Here is a 15,347-nt window from a genome sequence, read left to right as displayed (position 1 = left end):
TAAAATGCCCAATATCACAGGATCAGACTATGGATGCAGTATAACCAGTGACTAAACTCAGTTGGGTACATTTGCTCGAGTAATTGGTAAAGTGTAGTTTTAATTTAGTATACTTTATTTGAGCATTTCTATGTTATGCTGGTTTCTTCTTCTATGCCCCTATGTATTATTTTTGTTTTTGCTGTTTTTACTTAATAAGGTATTATAAATATATTTTGATGATAAAACCTCTGCAAGCTTACTATTACTGAAGTAGTACAATTATGGCTTTTACCACAAATGCTTGCAGCAGATGGCTGCCCTCTCTGAACCTGGTTCTGTTGGAGGTTGCTTTTTGGTGAAATGACATTTTTCCTTCCCACTGTTGACAATTGCTTGCTCACAGGGGGGTGTGGGATTGTTGGGGTTTCTTTCTGATTTTTAGGGTCCTTACCTTACCATAGAAAGTGTCTTAAGGCAACTGTTGTGATTTGGCAACATACAAATTAAAGTAACACATCCTAAAACGTTGCTTGGTGCAAAATGAAGTTTAATTTCTTGCTGGTGCCACTTTTTGTATAATACAGTGAGGGCAAAGGATTGCATATAAACCTTAGGCTGTGTTGAGTGTTTGCCAAACCAGTTCTGATCTCTGTTTACTTCTGATTAAATATTAGGCTCTCATATGGGCTCCACCTCCCTCCGTAGGCCGCCCGTCCTGCCACCACATTTCAAAACGCTCTGACTCTGAATTGCGCTGTCCTTTTTGTCCTTTCACAGCCGCCGTAGTTGGAAGCTATAATCAAAGATGGCGCTCCCCATGCGGAATAACTTGAAACATTTCCCCAGATTCATTCAGAAGTTAAACTCGCCTGTAAGGTTGCTTTGCGCAGGACTTCGTCCGGAAAACAAGGTATGCTTTGCAAGAAAGCTTTTGTAGTTATTCACGAGCTTCGTGGGTGAAAAATTCATACGCAATAAACGCTGTTCTGATAAGAGTTTCGTTGAAAGCGATGCTTTCGGTGTTTATTTCGTGTTGAGAACTCAAAGAAGGTCAGCTAATAAACGACCAATGCACATTAACAGGTGCATTACCCTTTGAAGCAGTTTAGATGGCTTCTAAGTGTTGTGTCCGTTTCTAATAAACTCACACTAAACATGCTCTGTGTGCTGCAGCAACACCTTGACGTGTAGTTCTTCTTTACAAGGAAGGTGGAAAAACTCAATAGAGGTGTATTATGGCAGGGGCGAGAATTTGCAGATTAGTCAGCCTCGCATATGTCCTATTTCGATCCAGTCCGTCTCATGCATGTGCACCATGAAGTGCTGTTTTGCAGACAAGGATGTATTCACAAATCTAACTGACATAATGTATCGAACAGGCGACACAACCTATGTTGGGTCACATTATCACCATATTTCCGTCATCACAGATATTTCTGTGACGTTAGTCAGGTGCTTGTTATTTCTTCTTTTACTCCCATTAAAAACACTTTCTCATTAGGTAAACTACCATAAGCTAATTAGAACCTAAACATCACTCTGACTCATTGTTTTTATTATTTTTTCCTGTAACCATGTGACTGATTTCTAAAAACTAAAAGAGAAGTATCAAAATCTGGCAATAAAACGCCAGATTCTTTATTGTGTTTACTTTATGATTTGATGTTTGCCTATATTAAGAATTTTCTTTAGACAGGGTTCTTTTCAGGGCTTGGCCAATTTATCTTTCTAAGAGTGGAGTTCTCAGAGACTGCTGATCATCCTGTGGTCAAAGCTTATTTCATAAGGAGCTGATGCCTGTGCTGTTGTTGCAGCAAAACTGTATAATAATCTCATAAGGGACCTGAGATCAGCCTCAGTGTGGCTGTTTTCAAATTTGAAATTAATTTGGGTTATTTCATGTAAACTGTGAGTGAATGTAGTGTCAGATTTTTGTTTATTCTGTTTTATATTAATGTAAAGCTCTTTGGCTTTAAATCTGGTTTAGGAATAAAAATTTCTTACTTATTTAAACAATTGAAAACAATGTGTTCAGCTACTGACAGAAGGTACAAAAAATTACCTGTAGATGAGTTACACCCACCTGATGTATTACCGAACAAAAGAAGGTGCAGCAGACTTGTGTAACAAAGCTAATGTCAGTAATTACATCATCTTCTAGGATGTTTAGAACTTCACTAGATGACAGGACATCAACCCATTTCTCTTTTTCACTCATCTCAATAATCTTCCTGTAGCCACTTTGATCTTTTGCTTATACCGAGGCTGCTGGCTTGCGGCTGGCTCTGAGCTCTGGTTAGCTTTAGCCACCTTTCCTTTGTTAGCTTTTTTAAAATATCCACGTTCAGCTGGGTCAGGGTGATATGAGTATATGGTTAGGTTTGTTGTTAGCAATGTTTTTGTGGTGGATTACTTTACCAACCTGTGTGTCTTTACTTACAGCGGAGAGCTTTCACGCTAATGACATGCTACTGTGTCACTGTACACAGTATGAAGTATGAAAAGTACTGACACTCCTTTTGGCGCAATGATTAAATTACACTCTTTAGTCGCAGCTGTTAGATTTCTTCTTGTTCAAAAGAAGAAAAAAAACTTGTACTTTTTGTTGCACTCTGGATGAAAATAAAGACAGATGATATTAAATTCAGGTTCCACATCCTGGAAATGAATATTCTCACTGAAACCTCATAAATACATTTAAAAAAAACTGTTCTTTAAATTGCTGAAATGTACTGAAACGTAATAAGTTTAGCATTATTATTGTTGTTGTTGTTGTGTTTTGTTTTTTTTTTTATAACTCTTTATTTTGTACTTTTTCCTTTGTATTACATACGGACAAGACAATAATAATAATAACACAACAACAAACACACAAAAAAAAAAAAAAAAAAAAAAAAAAAAAAACACGAGAGGTCCCGCCCTATAAGGCTGACTGAGACTTATAAATTATCCATTTTGTCCACTGTTTTCGGTGTTTGTCAGATTTCAGTCTCAGAGTGTAAGTCATTTTTTCCATTGTATATATGTCCTCGATTACGTCCATCCAGTCTTCCAGTTTTAAAGGATCGCTTTTCAGCCAATTCTTTGTTATCACCTTTTTGCTTGACAACAACATAATCTTAAACAAATACCAGTCCTCCTTTTTTACATTTTCCCATATTCCAAAATACATTACTCGTGCCTCACACAGTACTTCATACCCCAGCACCTTCGTCATTGTTGCCGCGATTCTTTCCCAATATGATTTAATATATTTACACTTCCAAAACACATGTGAGTGATTGGCGTTCCAGTCTCCACATAATCTCCAGCATTGTTGGGGTGTTTTCAACTGCTTGCTTTTGATATACGGAGTAATAAAAAACCTAATCACATTTTTCCAACCATATTCTCTCCATCGTCTAGAGCTAGTGGAGTTATGCTGTGTGAGACATAAGGATCGCCAATCATCCTCTGACAACTCAATTTGTAGTTCCGATTCCCACTTTTGTTTAATATATAATGTTTCATTCCTATTCGAATTTTGTAGGCCATCATATAATTTCGACAGAATTCCTGATGGAAGATTTTTATATGCACCTGTTATTGTTCCTATTATACGATTTCTTTCTCTCGAGAGCTTCTTTCTAATTTCTGTATTGTAAAAGTGTCTTAATTGAAAGTACCTAAATAAATCTGATTTATCCAATCCGAATTGTTTCTGTAGATTCTCAAAAGATTTAAATGTTGTCCCATCTATTAATGTACACATTGCTGTAATTCCTTTATTGACCCATCTTAAAAATGTGCTATCCCATTGTCCACTTTGGAATTTTCGAGAGTATGCAGGCCAAATCAGCAATTTACAATCTTCTGTAATTCTATATTTCTTCATTATTGTCCACCAGAGTTTAATAGTAAATTCAGTGATGAGATTTTTGTTCGTGGGCTGGGTAGTTTCTTCTCCCAATCTTGCTTGTGGATGACATGATAGGCAATAATTTAACTCTATATGCTTCCATTTTGAAGTATATTCTGATGAACACCAATAAACAGTATATCTCAGCTGAGCTGCATAGAAATATTCCTTGAAATTCGGGAGGGCAAGTCCTCCTTTTTCTTTTCCTGATTGGAGTATTTTAAATCTTATTCTTGGCTTTGTCCCTTTCCAAATAAATCTACTAACTAATTTATCCCATTTACCAAACTGTGCATCTGTTATTTGGACTGGTAATGAGGTGAATAGGTACAATAACCGGGGAAGCACATTCATTTTTATTACCTCTATTCTTGAGCTAAGGTCCTTGACAAGCGGAGCCCATTTAATCAGATCTTTTTGGATTGTGTTACTAAACTTCACATAGTTTGCCTCGTATAAAGTACTTGTATCACTAGTTAAATAGACACCTAAGTATTTGATCTTATTTGAATCCCATTTTAGTTTAAGTTCATTTTGTAATAATTCTTTGGGGAAATAATTCAGACAGAGTACTTGAGTCTTTACGATGTTTAGTTTATATCCTGCGTTTTTACCAAAATATTTTAATGCTTTAAACAGCCAAGGAAAGGTCGTATCAGGATCCTGTAGATATATAATTATATCATCTGCAAAAAGACCTATTCGTTGTTCAAGTTTGGAAACAAAAACCCCTTTTAAGTCTGTACTTTGCCGTATATACTGAGCCAAAGGCTCAATATACAAAGCAAAAAGAGCTGGACTCAAGCAGCAACCTTGCCTAGTTCCTCTAAAGAGCTCAAAGCTGTCTGTCAAGTCCCCATTTATTTTAACTCTAGCCATTGGCCTATGATACAGGGATTGTATACACTTGATGAAGATACTGTCAAAGCCCATTCTCTTCAAAACAGCAAAAAGAAATATCCAAGAGACTCTGTCAAAAGCCTTTTCAGCATCTAAACTCACTAAGGCTGTTGGGATTTTTTCTCTATTAACTTCATTAATTATATGCAATGTGCGTCGTATATTGTCTTGTGTCTGTCGCCCCTTAATGAACCCTGTCTGGTCTTCATCCACCAGGTCAGGAAGGAACAGCTCTAGGCGTCTTGTGATTATAGATGTAAATAGTTTATAATCAACATTTAAGATGGAGATTGGGCGATAAGAATCACAGTTTTCCTTGTTTTTACCTTCTTTCGGTAAGACTGAGATGATGGCCTCTTTCCAGGAAGGTGGAATTTTAGCGTGTTTTATTGTCCAATTAAAAGAATCTATCAAAATAGGGGCCAAAACCTCTTTGAAAGTCTTATACCACTCATTGGGGTACCCATCACTCCCTGGACTTTTATTCGTCTTCAATCTCCTTATTGCCTTATCCAGTTCTTCCTTTGTAATTGGTTTGGTTAATAGTTCATTTTGAGTTGTCCCTATTGAAGGGAGGTCTAACTGATCCAAAAACTCTACAATTTCTGGTCCATTTTTCTGATCCGGTTGACTATACAATGTTTTATAATATTCTTGAAAGGTGTTTTTTATCTGTGTTGGTTCATATAGTAGTTCCTTGGTATTTGGATCTCTAATCTTGTTGACTGCATTAGTTATTTGCATTAATTTTAACCGTTTAGCCAATACTTTAGTTGCTTTGGAGCCAGACTCATAGAATGTTTGTTTTGTGAATCTCAGTTTCTTTTCTATTTCCTCCATAGTCAAATCACTTAGTTGTTTTCTTACGTTTTTGATTTTTCCAGCCAAATCAGGACTCAAATCTGTATGCTTTTTTTTTTCCAAATCCCTTAATTGTTGTTCTAATTTGGACTGTGTAAGCTTCTTCATTTTTTTGAGGTAGCTGGTCCTTGATATCAAATACCCCCGAGTTACTACTTTCACAGTATCCCAAATTATTGTTGGGTCTATCTGATCATCCTTATTGTGGGCAATACAGGTTTGTATTTCTTTTTTGATCTCTTTTACCTCAGATTCATTATTGAGAATACCAATGTTCAATTTCCATAATAATTTCTTATTCTGATTATGTAGGTGAATGGTCAAATGAATGGCGTTGTGATCCGACAAGTCGGCTATACCGATATTGCATTCTGTGACTCTATGTTTATCACTTCTATTTATCAAAAAAAAAATCTATCCTAGAGTGAACCTTATGGGCTGCTGAGAAATGGGTATAATCCTTCTCCAGAGGGTGTAATTCTCTCCATACATCGCAGAGATCCGCTTCCTTTATTAATGAGTTAAGAGATTTAGATTTATTATCTTTGCGTCTTTTTTTGCTTGTAGTATCTTTAGTATGATTTAATATACAGTTCCAGTCGCCCCCACATATCAAGGTCCCTTCACTAAAGCTTATAATTTTTTCGGATAGTTTTTGATAGAATTTTGAGTTGTCCTCTGGAGGGGCATACACATTTATCAGGGACACCACTTCATTATTAATCCTCCCTTTGACAGCAACATATCTACCCTCCTTGTCACAGATTTCCTCTAACTTTTCGAAATTTACCGTGTTAGCTAATAAAATTATAACTCCTCTTCGTCTGCTATTCTTACATGAGCTATAAAAAGAATTTACATAGCCAAGCTTTTTAAATTTTTCATGTTCTTCTTTTGACATATGAGTTTCTTGAATGAATATAATCTGTGCCTTGTGTCGTTTCAATTTAGATAGCAATCTACTCCTTTTAACTGGATTCCCCAGACCATTGATGTTGATTGAAATAATTTTTATTTTACCTACACCACTCATGATTCGTACAGTGTGCGATGATCATCCCCTCTAGTTTAAGAAAATAAAATAAAACAATATTACTAGACATTAAACAAAAATTAAACACAAACTTGCGACTCCCAATTAGTAGGAAGAAACTGTCTCCCACCATGACCCCGTTGGTAGATCTAGGGTAAAAAACCTCCGTAAAGGAGGGCCCTATGAAATATTTGAGAACTGAAGAAGTAGTTCCCAAATTATAGTCCAACGTATTTACCTCCATCCGGTGTTGCTCCTCCAGAACTTTGAATTTAAGAGGCCTATAATTTTCTGATCAGTAACAGGGGGAAGATATCCCCCGAACTAATCAGCATTTCTCTGAAATTCCTCCAATTTTTTTTTAACTCTCTGCCTCGGGGAAGAAATTTGCTCTCGATGGGAGATTGAGGCCCGTTTCCACTCTCGACACCTTCTGCTTAGCGCTTCGTCCTCCTCAGATGCCGCCGGGATCTGGACATCGTATCCCCTCCTCTGCATCTCCATAGCCGCCTCTCGTACGTTACCGTAGTTTCTGACTCCGTCCTGCCAGTGGATCCGAATGCTCGTGTAGGGAGTTTGGAAGCGCACTCCCGCTTCCTTTAGTATCCGCTTAACTTCTCTGTATTGTTTGCGCTTTTGAACAATATCTGATGCATAGTCATGATCAAAGTAGATCGTCTTGCCATTCACCTGGATTTGCTTCTTTTTCCAAACTTCTCGAAGTATGAGTTCTTTCGTTGTGAATTCCTGGAAATTAATAAGAATCGGACGTGGGAATTCTCCAGGGCGCGGTTTCTGTACAGAGATACGATGGGCCCGCTGGATCTTAAGTTCTAGCCCGGCTGGTATAGGTATCTCGTGCTGTAGCAGCTCCGAGACAAAGTCTTGGACAGATCTCCCCTCGGAGCCTTCCTCCACTCCAACCAGGCGTATATTATTTCTGCGGGATCTTGACTCCAGGTCCACCAGCTTGTTCTGAATAAATTTCTGTGTTTTCAAGCTTTGGAGGAGCGCTTCAATTAACTCCATTGTCACATCTTCTATATTTCCCACTCGATCCTCGGCTTCCCCCACTCTCTTCGACAGAGTTTTTATGTCCTCCTTTATCTTGTCGAGCTTACCGCCCAATTCCCGCTGTAGCGTGTTAATGCCTTCTCTCAGCCTTTCATTATCTTGTTTCATTTCTGATTTCAATGATTCGATGGCTTTTAGTAATTCGCCAGCCGAATCTCTAATTATGCCATCGGGGCTCGTGCAGTCTTGTCCTGTTGCGTTATTGGTATTTATTTTTGCGGCTTTATCATGTCCCCTTGGCATTTTGGCCTCCTTTTGCCTTATTCCTCACCAATTATATTCGTTTTGCTCAATTGAATTGTCTGTTGACGAGTTTTCGGTGTTTTAAATTCCTGATAGGGAGCTACCACCAAACGCGTCCACTCAATCCGCCATGACACCCGGAAGCCGTTGTGTTTTGTTTTTTTAAGTTTGATTAATTCAACTACGGGCAGCACGGTGGCACGGTGGTTAGCACTGTTGCCGCACAGCAAGAAGGTCCTGAGTTCAATTCCACCATCAGGCCGGGGTCTTTCTGTGTGGAGTTTGCATGTTCTCCCCGTGTTTGCGTGGGTTCTCTCCGGGTACTCCGGCTTCCTCCCACCGTCCAAAGACATGCAGCTTGTGGGGATAGGTTAACTGGATAATCCAAATTGCCATTAGGTGTGAATGTGTGAGTGAATGTGAGTGTGAATGGTTGTCTGTCCCTGTGTGTTGGCCCTGCGACAGACTGGCGACCTGTCCAGGGTGTACCCCGCCTCTCGCCCTATGACAGCTGGGATAGGCTCCAGCGCCCCCCGCGACCCCGAAAAGGATAAGCGGAAGCGAATGGATGGATGGATGGATAATTCAACTACTTTTAGAATTTCCAAATTCATAATTAGACCCATTCTGGAAAAATTACAGGAATTCTGGAAATCAATCTAAAGTGATTAAAATGATGTGCAGTGTGGCTATAACTGGCTGGGATGAAGCTAAGTTGTGGATCTGGACAACTGCTGACAATTTGGGAAAATGTTCTGATCTGTTTTGAACCTGGAACGCCTCATTACACTTTATGTTTATTTTTATTCTGTGCAAGAATTCAATCATCCAATATTCTTCCTTTGGCTGGAGGAATATTGGAGGCTGGGGCCGTAGTTTGGACTAGAACAAAACATAGTTTCACCCAGTCCCTGTTGGAAAGGGATTCTGGGAAATGGAGGAAGTAAACTGAGATTGAATTAAGCAAGCAAGACATGGTTGTCTCAGTTATATAAACTAGTGGTGTCACAGTTCATTTTCTTTTTTCTTATCAAGAGTCATTTAGTGTGTTTTTGGTTTCTGCATGAGTTTGAAGATTTATTCCGTGATGTAACACGTTGTATTTGTTCACTATTTTAGTAGTTTTCATTTGCTCGTCTGGCTTGAGTTTGTTTTGTGGAGTTTATTTTCCTAGTCTGGCATGTGACATCACATCCTCAGTAGCACTCCTTAAGTGTACCTTTTTGACTTCAGTGGATTCGAGAAACACGCCTAATATAAGTCAGCTTAGGGCTTTTTATCATTGTGCAGCTGCCCTTGCGAAGCAAATGATGTGTTAAGGCAAACGATGAGTCCCTTGGCACACGTAAAAACAACCAGTTTGTTTCAGAGTAACAACAATCCTAAATATTGAGTTGTTCTGGCATGACTGTGCACCTCCAAACTTCACCCATCTGCTCAAAACTCCACTGCTGGTTGATGTACGAGCTGTAACACAGAATCTGCGTTCACTGCCATCTCGTCTGTATTTTGTTAAGCCAAAGTCTCTGGAGGGGCCGGAGAAGGTGTGCGACGAGAGGGGAGGAAGGGGTGGAAAGCTGGGGGGGACTCTGAAAGCATCACAGCGGTGCTTCATTACCAGCAATAACATCAGAAATGAAGTGTTGGTTTTCATTTGTTTTAATTTTCTCCAAATGTGGACGGCCGAGTGCAAACACGAGCGTGCTCACAATGCTCCGAGGTGTGATGTGCGTCAAACAAGATGCTCTTTTAGAGGTTTTTCTGCACTGTAAAAAGTCAGTGAGCCTCAACGGACTGACACAAAGATGAAGTGCGACCGTTTGTCAGATGCTTTTGATTTGGAGAGAAATGTTTGTCGGCTGTGGTTTGCTTTTAAATATTGGTCTCCTTGATGCCTGTTTGGGAAAGCAAATATCAGCGAGGAAACATCAACTTGCCAAGGCCTAAAATTAAAATGTGTTTTTGTTTTGCTTGGTTTTTGCAGTCCTGGCTGGATGAACGGGTTAGAAACGCATGTTTTTCCCAGCTTTTTTTGGTGGTGAGAGACATTGCAGCTGAAAGGTATAAAATGTCTTAGAATGCAGTTGTGGTGCTGATTAGTGCATCAATTCCAAAATTATTTCAGGAATTATGCAGATGAACGTCTTTTTTTGTTTTAAGTCTTGAGATCAAAACTCTAGTTGTTGTCATTGCTTTGGAGGCCCGGAGCCTACACACCAGTCTTCAGAGGGAAGAGGAAACTACACAGCCTGTGTCTGGGACGGCATGGTGATGAATTGGATGCGCAACACAGAGGCTGCGTACAAAAAGGGGGAGAGCAGGCTGCAGTTTCTAAAGAAGTTGAGATCCTTCAGTATGTGCAACAGCCAGTACTAGGCTGCGGACTGCTGGCAGAGCAGCATTGGAGCTGTGCGATGACTGAACTGAATAAACTCATCGGGAAGGCTGGCCCTGTGATTGGCTGCAAATTGGACTCTTTGGGAGGTCACTTAACAAACTGTAATCCATCCATCCATCCATCTGCTTCTCCTTTTCAGGGTCGCGGCGGGCGCTGGAGCCTATCCCAGCTGACATAGGGCGAGAGGCGGGGTACACCCTGGACAGGTCGCCAGTCTGTCGCAGGGCCAACACACAGGGACAGACGACCATTTGCGCTCACATTCACTGCCGCATTCACACCTATGAGCAATTTGGATTAATCAATTAACCCAGTGGTTCCCAAACTTTCCCCCCTTTGTTTTACAAGAAAAATGTTCACGCCCCCCCCCCACACACACACACAAACACATCCTCCAACCACACACACCCATATTTTGCTCCATTGCGGTTTATTTCACACCTCAAACATTTAGTAAACAATTAAGCAAATACAAGTAAACTGCAATAAATTACAGGTAATAAGAAAATAAACTACTAACTCTTTTACGCTACGTCTGCACCTACACGGGTATTTTTGAGAACGCAGCTGTTTCGTCCACATGTAAACGGTGTTTACAACCGAAAACTGAGATTTTTAAAACTCCTTTTTTGCGTTTCCGTGTGGACGAGGAATACAGAGTTCGTCACGCAACGTCAAAGGGATGTGCCTTTTTTCACGTCACGCTGTGCGCCACGTTATTGTTTACATGAGAGGAATTGCAGAAACAAAATACTGTTAATCTGACTATCTGCAGGTTTTACACGCTTACATCTGCACTTCCGGTTGAGTGAACGCTGGCGCGACTGGCTGCCGCTACTCACCGGCCGCCACTCACCACTATCGCTAACGCTACTGAACTCTGGACTTCTGGACTTTTGTACTACTCCTGTTTCTAAGGCCCACCGGTGTCCCTACCCGGCTGTTCCTGTCCATGATGTGGCCTTTCAGGATCTATGTACTCTCAGTGTGGGTCTGGATCCTTATGTCATCGATCTACCGACTCGGCACTGGACTTCATCAATATACAGCTGATGAGCTCCTCCGGCTCCGCTTCTCTTTAGCTGCTCCGCCGTTGGCTGCTCTTCATTTCCACACGGACATTGCCTTCCTCCCTCGTCGAAAGTACGTACATCGAGGCTCCCGTCGGTATTTCCATCAGGATAATTCCAAACCAATTCAGTCCTTCTGGTCCACCTCTGGTCGCTCTCAACGGAACCCCTGCAGGTCTATTGACCACAATGTTCTGACTAGTCTGCCTAGGTCGGCTAACACTCTCATCCAGTCCGACAGTATTTCTGTCATCTTTGGCCTGCTTAATATCCGTTCGCTTACGAACAAAGGACATCTCATCCAGGATCTCCTAACAGACCGTAAGTTTGACTTTTTCTGCTTGACTGAGACATGGCAACAGCCCAATGACTTTTCGCAACTCAACGACTCCACCCCCCCGGGGTTTGTTTACACCTGCCAACCTCGCGAGTCCGGCCGTGGTGGTGGCCTCGCGATAATCTATCGCGAGAACTGGAAAGTCTCGCCGCTGTCCGCCCCTACGTACAGCTCCTTTGAATCTGTTGTCTGTCAACTTTCAGGACCTACCCCAACTGTAATAGCTGTCATCTACCGCCCCCCAAAATTTAATTCTGTTTTTATCAGTGACTTTGCCGATCTGCTGACCAATCTAGCTACTGTCTCCCCTAATATAATATTGCTGGGTGACTTTAACGTTCACGTGGATAACTGCGACCATCCCCTTACCAAGGACCTTCTATCCTGCCTTGATAGCTTCAGCCTTAAACAATACATAAACTTCCCTACCCACATTAAGGGCCACACTTTGGACCTAGTCTGCTGTTCTGGACTTACCCCCTCCATCTGTAGAGCTGACAAACTGCTAATTTCGGACCATCTACTTCTCTCCTTTAATGTTCACATGACCCTCTCTGTAATTAACAATCCCCGTATTATCTCTTTCCGGAATATCAAGAATATAAATCTTGATATCCTTTCCTCTGCTTTTTCTAGCTGCTTGTCTTCTAACAACTTAGCTATTCAAGAGGACCTGGTACTTTTTTATAATCATAGCCTTAGTAGTATTTTAAATTCCCTGGCTCCACAAAAAAACAGAACTGTACTTTTTTCTCGCTCTGCACCCTGGTACACCCCTACCGCTACTGAAAGCTAAAGGCCGACAGCTTGAACGTCTCTATAAGAAAACTGGCCTTACTATTCATAAGGATATGTTTAATAACCACGTTCTGTTTTACCAGGAATGTATTAGTCAAACCAAATCTGCTTATTACTCTGCTATTGTCTGCTCAAGTGAGAACTCTACCAAGACCCTTTTCTCACTATTCAACTCTTTTAACAGGCCACCTGATTCTCTCCCTGCTCATCTCTATTCATCTAACTTCTGTGATGCTCTAATGCTATTCTTTATTGATAAAATTCATAAAATACACTTAGACCTGGACCCTAATGCTCAATGTAGCTTCTCTGTCCTAACTTCTCCCCCTTCTCACTTCCTCTCTTTTTTTCAACTTCCATCCTTAGCTGATATTGCTGATCTCATCCATAAATCAAAGCCTTCTACCTGCCAGCTCGATCCTATCCCCACTGTCCTCGTCAAAGCCTGCTTACTCCCTCTCCTTCCCCTCATATCTGCTATTATTCACTCTTCACTCACCACTGGAACTGTTCCTGCTTCCTTCAAAGTTGCTGCTATTACCCCAATTCTGAAAAAAACTGGTCTAGATCCCAACAACTTTAATAATTTTCGTCCTATCTCCAATCTACCATTTCTCTCAAAAATCCTTGAAAGAATAGTTGCTTCACAAGTCCATCTTCACCTAACTGATAATAACCTTTACGAACAGTTCCAGTCTGGCTTTCGTCCTCTACATAGCACTGAAACTGCTCTTATAAAAATAACAAACGACCTTCTTATAGCAGCTGATTCTGGTCTCCTCTCCATCCTTATCCTTCTTGATCTGAGTACAGCTTTTGACACCATCTCTCATCCCATTCTCCTTAGCAGATTAGCTTCTATTGGTCTCTCTCACACTCCACTAGCCTGGTTTAAATCATACCTATCTGACCGCACTCAGTTCATTCAATTAAAATCCTTCACTTCTCAGCTTTCTCCTTTATCCACTGGGGTGCCCCAGGGATCTGTCCTCGGGCCCCTTCGTTTCATCATCTACCTTCTTCCACTCGGACATATTTTTCGTAAATATAATATTCAGTTCCACTGCTACGCCGATGACACCCAGCTCTATCTCTCTACCAAACCTGACTCTACTCTTCCTCCACCCTCCCTCATCCTCTGTCTAGCTGAACTTAATTCTTGGTTCTCCTCCAACTTTCTTAAACTCAACAGCAATAAATCGGAACTTCTTCTGGTTGGCACTAAACGACTGCTATCCAGAATTAACAATTTCTCTCTCACCATCAATAACTCGCTGGTCCCTATCTCTCCCTCTGTGAAAAGCTTGGGTGTCATTCTCGATAGCACATTATCCTTTAACTCACATATCAATAATATTACACGTGCAGCATATTTCCAACTCCGTAACATTAATCGCCTCCGCCCCTTCCTCACACCTCACGCCACTGCCATTCTCATCCATAATCTTGTTATCTCTAGAATTGACTACTGCAACTCATTATTATTTGGCCTTACACAAAAATCTATCAACAAGCTCCAACGTGTCCAGAACTCTGCTGCCCGTATTATTACTAGGACTTCTTCTACCCACCACATCTCCCCAATCCTGAAGCAACTTCACTGGCTCCCGGTCAAATTTCGCATCCATTTTAAAATAATTCTGTATACATTCAAGGCTATTCATTCTCTCTCTCCACCGTACCTCTCTGACTTATTACAGATGAAGCTCCCATCCCACTGCCTCAGATCTTCATCTTCTCTTTCTCTCTCTGTTCCCTCTGCTCGTCTGATCACAATGGGAGGGAGGGCCTTTAGCTGCTCTGCTCCTCGACTTTGGAATTCCCTACCCCCGGACCTCAGAAATATAAGCTCATTCTCTCTTTTTAAGTCCACCCTTAAAACTCATTTGTTTAAAATTGCCTATTCTTAAATTTCTGTATGTTTGAACTTTTATTTTCTATTTTTATCATTGTGTATATTTCCAGTTTTTATCTGTTGTACAGTGTCCTTGGGTGCTTTGAAAGGCGCTATTTAAATAAAATGTATTATTATTATTATTATACACACGCAGTTACTGTCCCTCCGTTTACAAAGGCAGAGGCGTCACGGTGTGATTATTTTACATGTAGTTGTTTTTTTCCTGTGTAATAATATTCAACATTGCTATCAATACATTTTTCAAAAAATGCCTCCCTGTGCAAAATGGGTTTAAAACCATAAACGGCTGTGGGATCCTGTTTGTCCGTGATTTAGACAGGGGGAATAAATTGTGGCAGGATCAGCCTGATGTTATTTGTATCCCACTATAACTTTACTGTATAAAGAGCTAATATCTCCAAAGTATTTAGTCATTACAACAAGTGTTTGTGAACTAAAAATCAAGAATGTGGGATCCTGTTTGTCCATGATTTGAAGAGCCCAGCGCTGCTCCCTACGAAGGGGAAAACCAATTCTGTAGGGAAGATTTGCTTCACCATATTTTCTAGTCTTTGGCTTAGAATGAAGTTGGTTTGGAAACATATTCAGCGATGCTTCATCTCCTGCTTTGTTGTTGTTGTTTTTTTGTTTTGTTTTTTTCCCCCCTTTTCATACCGAGCCTCCCCTGCAATGGCTCTGCGCCTCCCCTAGGGGGCGGGCCCCACACTTTGGGAAGGTCTGAATTTTAAATGTTATATACCTATGTGGTAAGTGACTTTTGTTGCCATGATACCATGTCTCTCTTGGAAATGAGATTTTTAATCTCAATGAGATTTTTTTACCTGGATAAATAAAG

The 15,347-nt window shown here is 40.6% G+C and overlaps 1 protein-coding gene across 1 annotated transcript in view; it reads left to right on the top strand.

Moving 5' to 3' along the window:
• Positions 1-741: 741 nt before the first annotated feature.
• The window catches only part of wars2 (tryptophanyl tRNA synthetase 2, mitochondrial), a 38,958-nt gene continuing 24,352 nt past the window's right edge, over positions 742-15,347 (top strand). Inside the window, exon 1 of the mRNA XM_026144633.1 lies at positions 742-892. Coding sequence (XP_026000418.1) covers positions 788-892 — 105 coding nt within the window. The 5' untranslated portion in view covers positions 742-787. The remainder of the gene's footprint in view (positions 893-15,347) is intronic.

Source organism: Astatotilapia calliptera, chromosome 16 (assembly GCF_900246225.1).
Source record: "Astatotilapia calliptera chromosome 16, fAstCal1.2, whole genome shotgun sequence".
Lineage (NCBI taxonomy): Eukaryota > Metazoa > Chordata > Actinopteri > Cichliformes > Cichlidae > Astatotilapia > Astatotilapia calliptera.
Note: the sequence above shows the minus strand (reverse complement) of the source record. Positions and strands in the feature narration are given on the sequence as shown.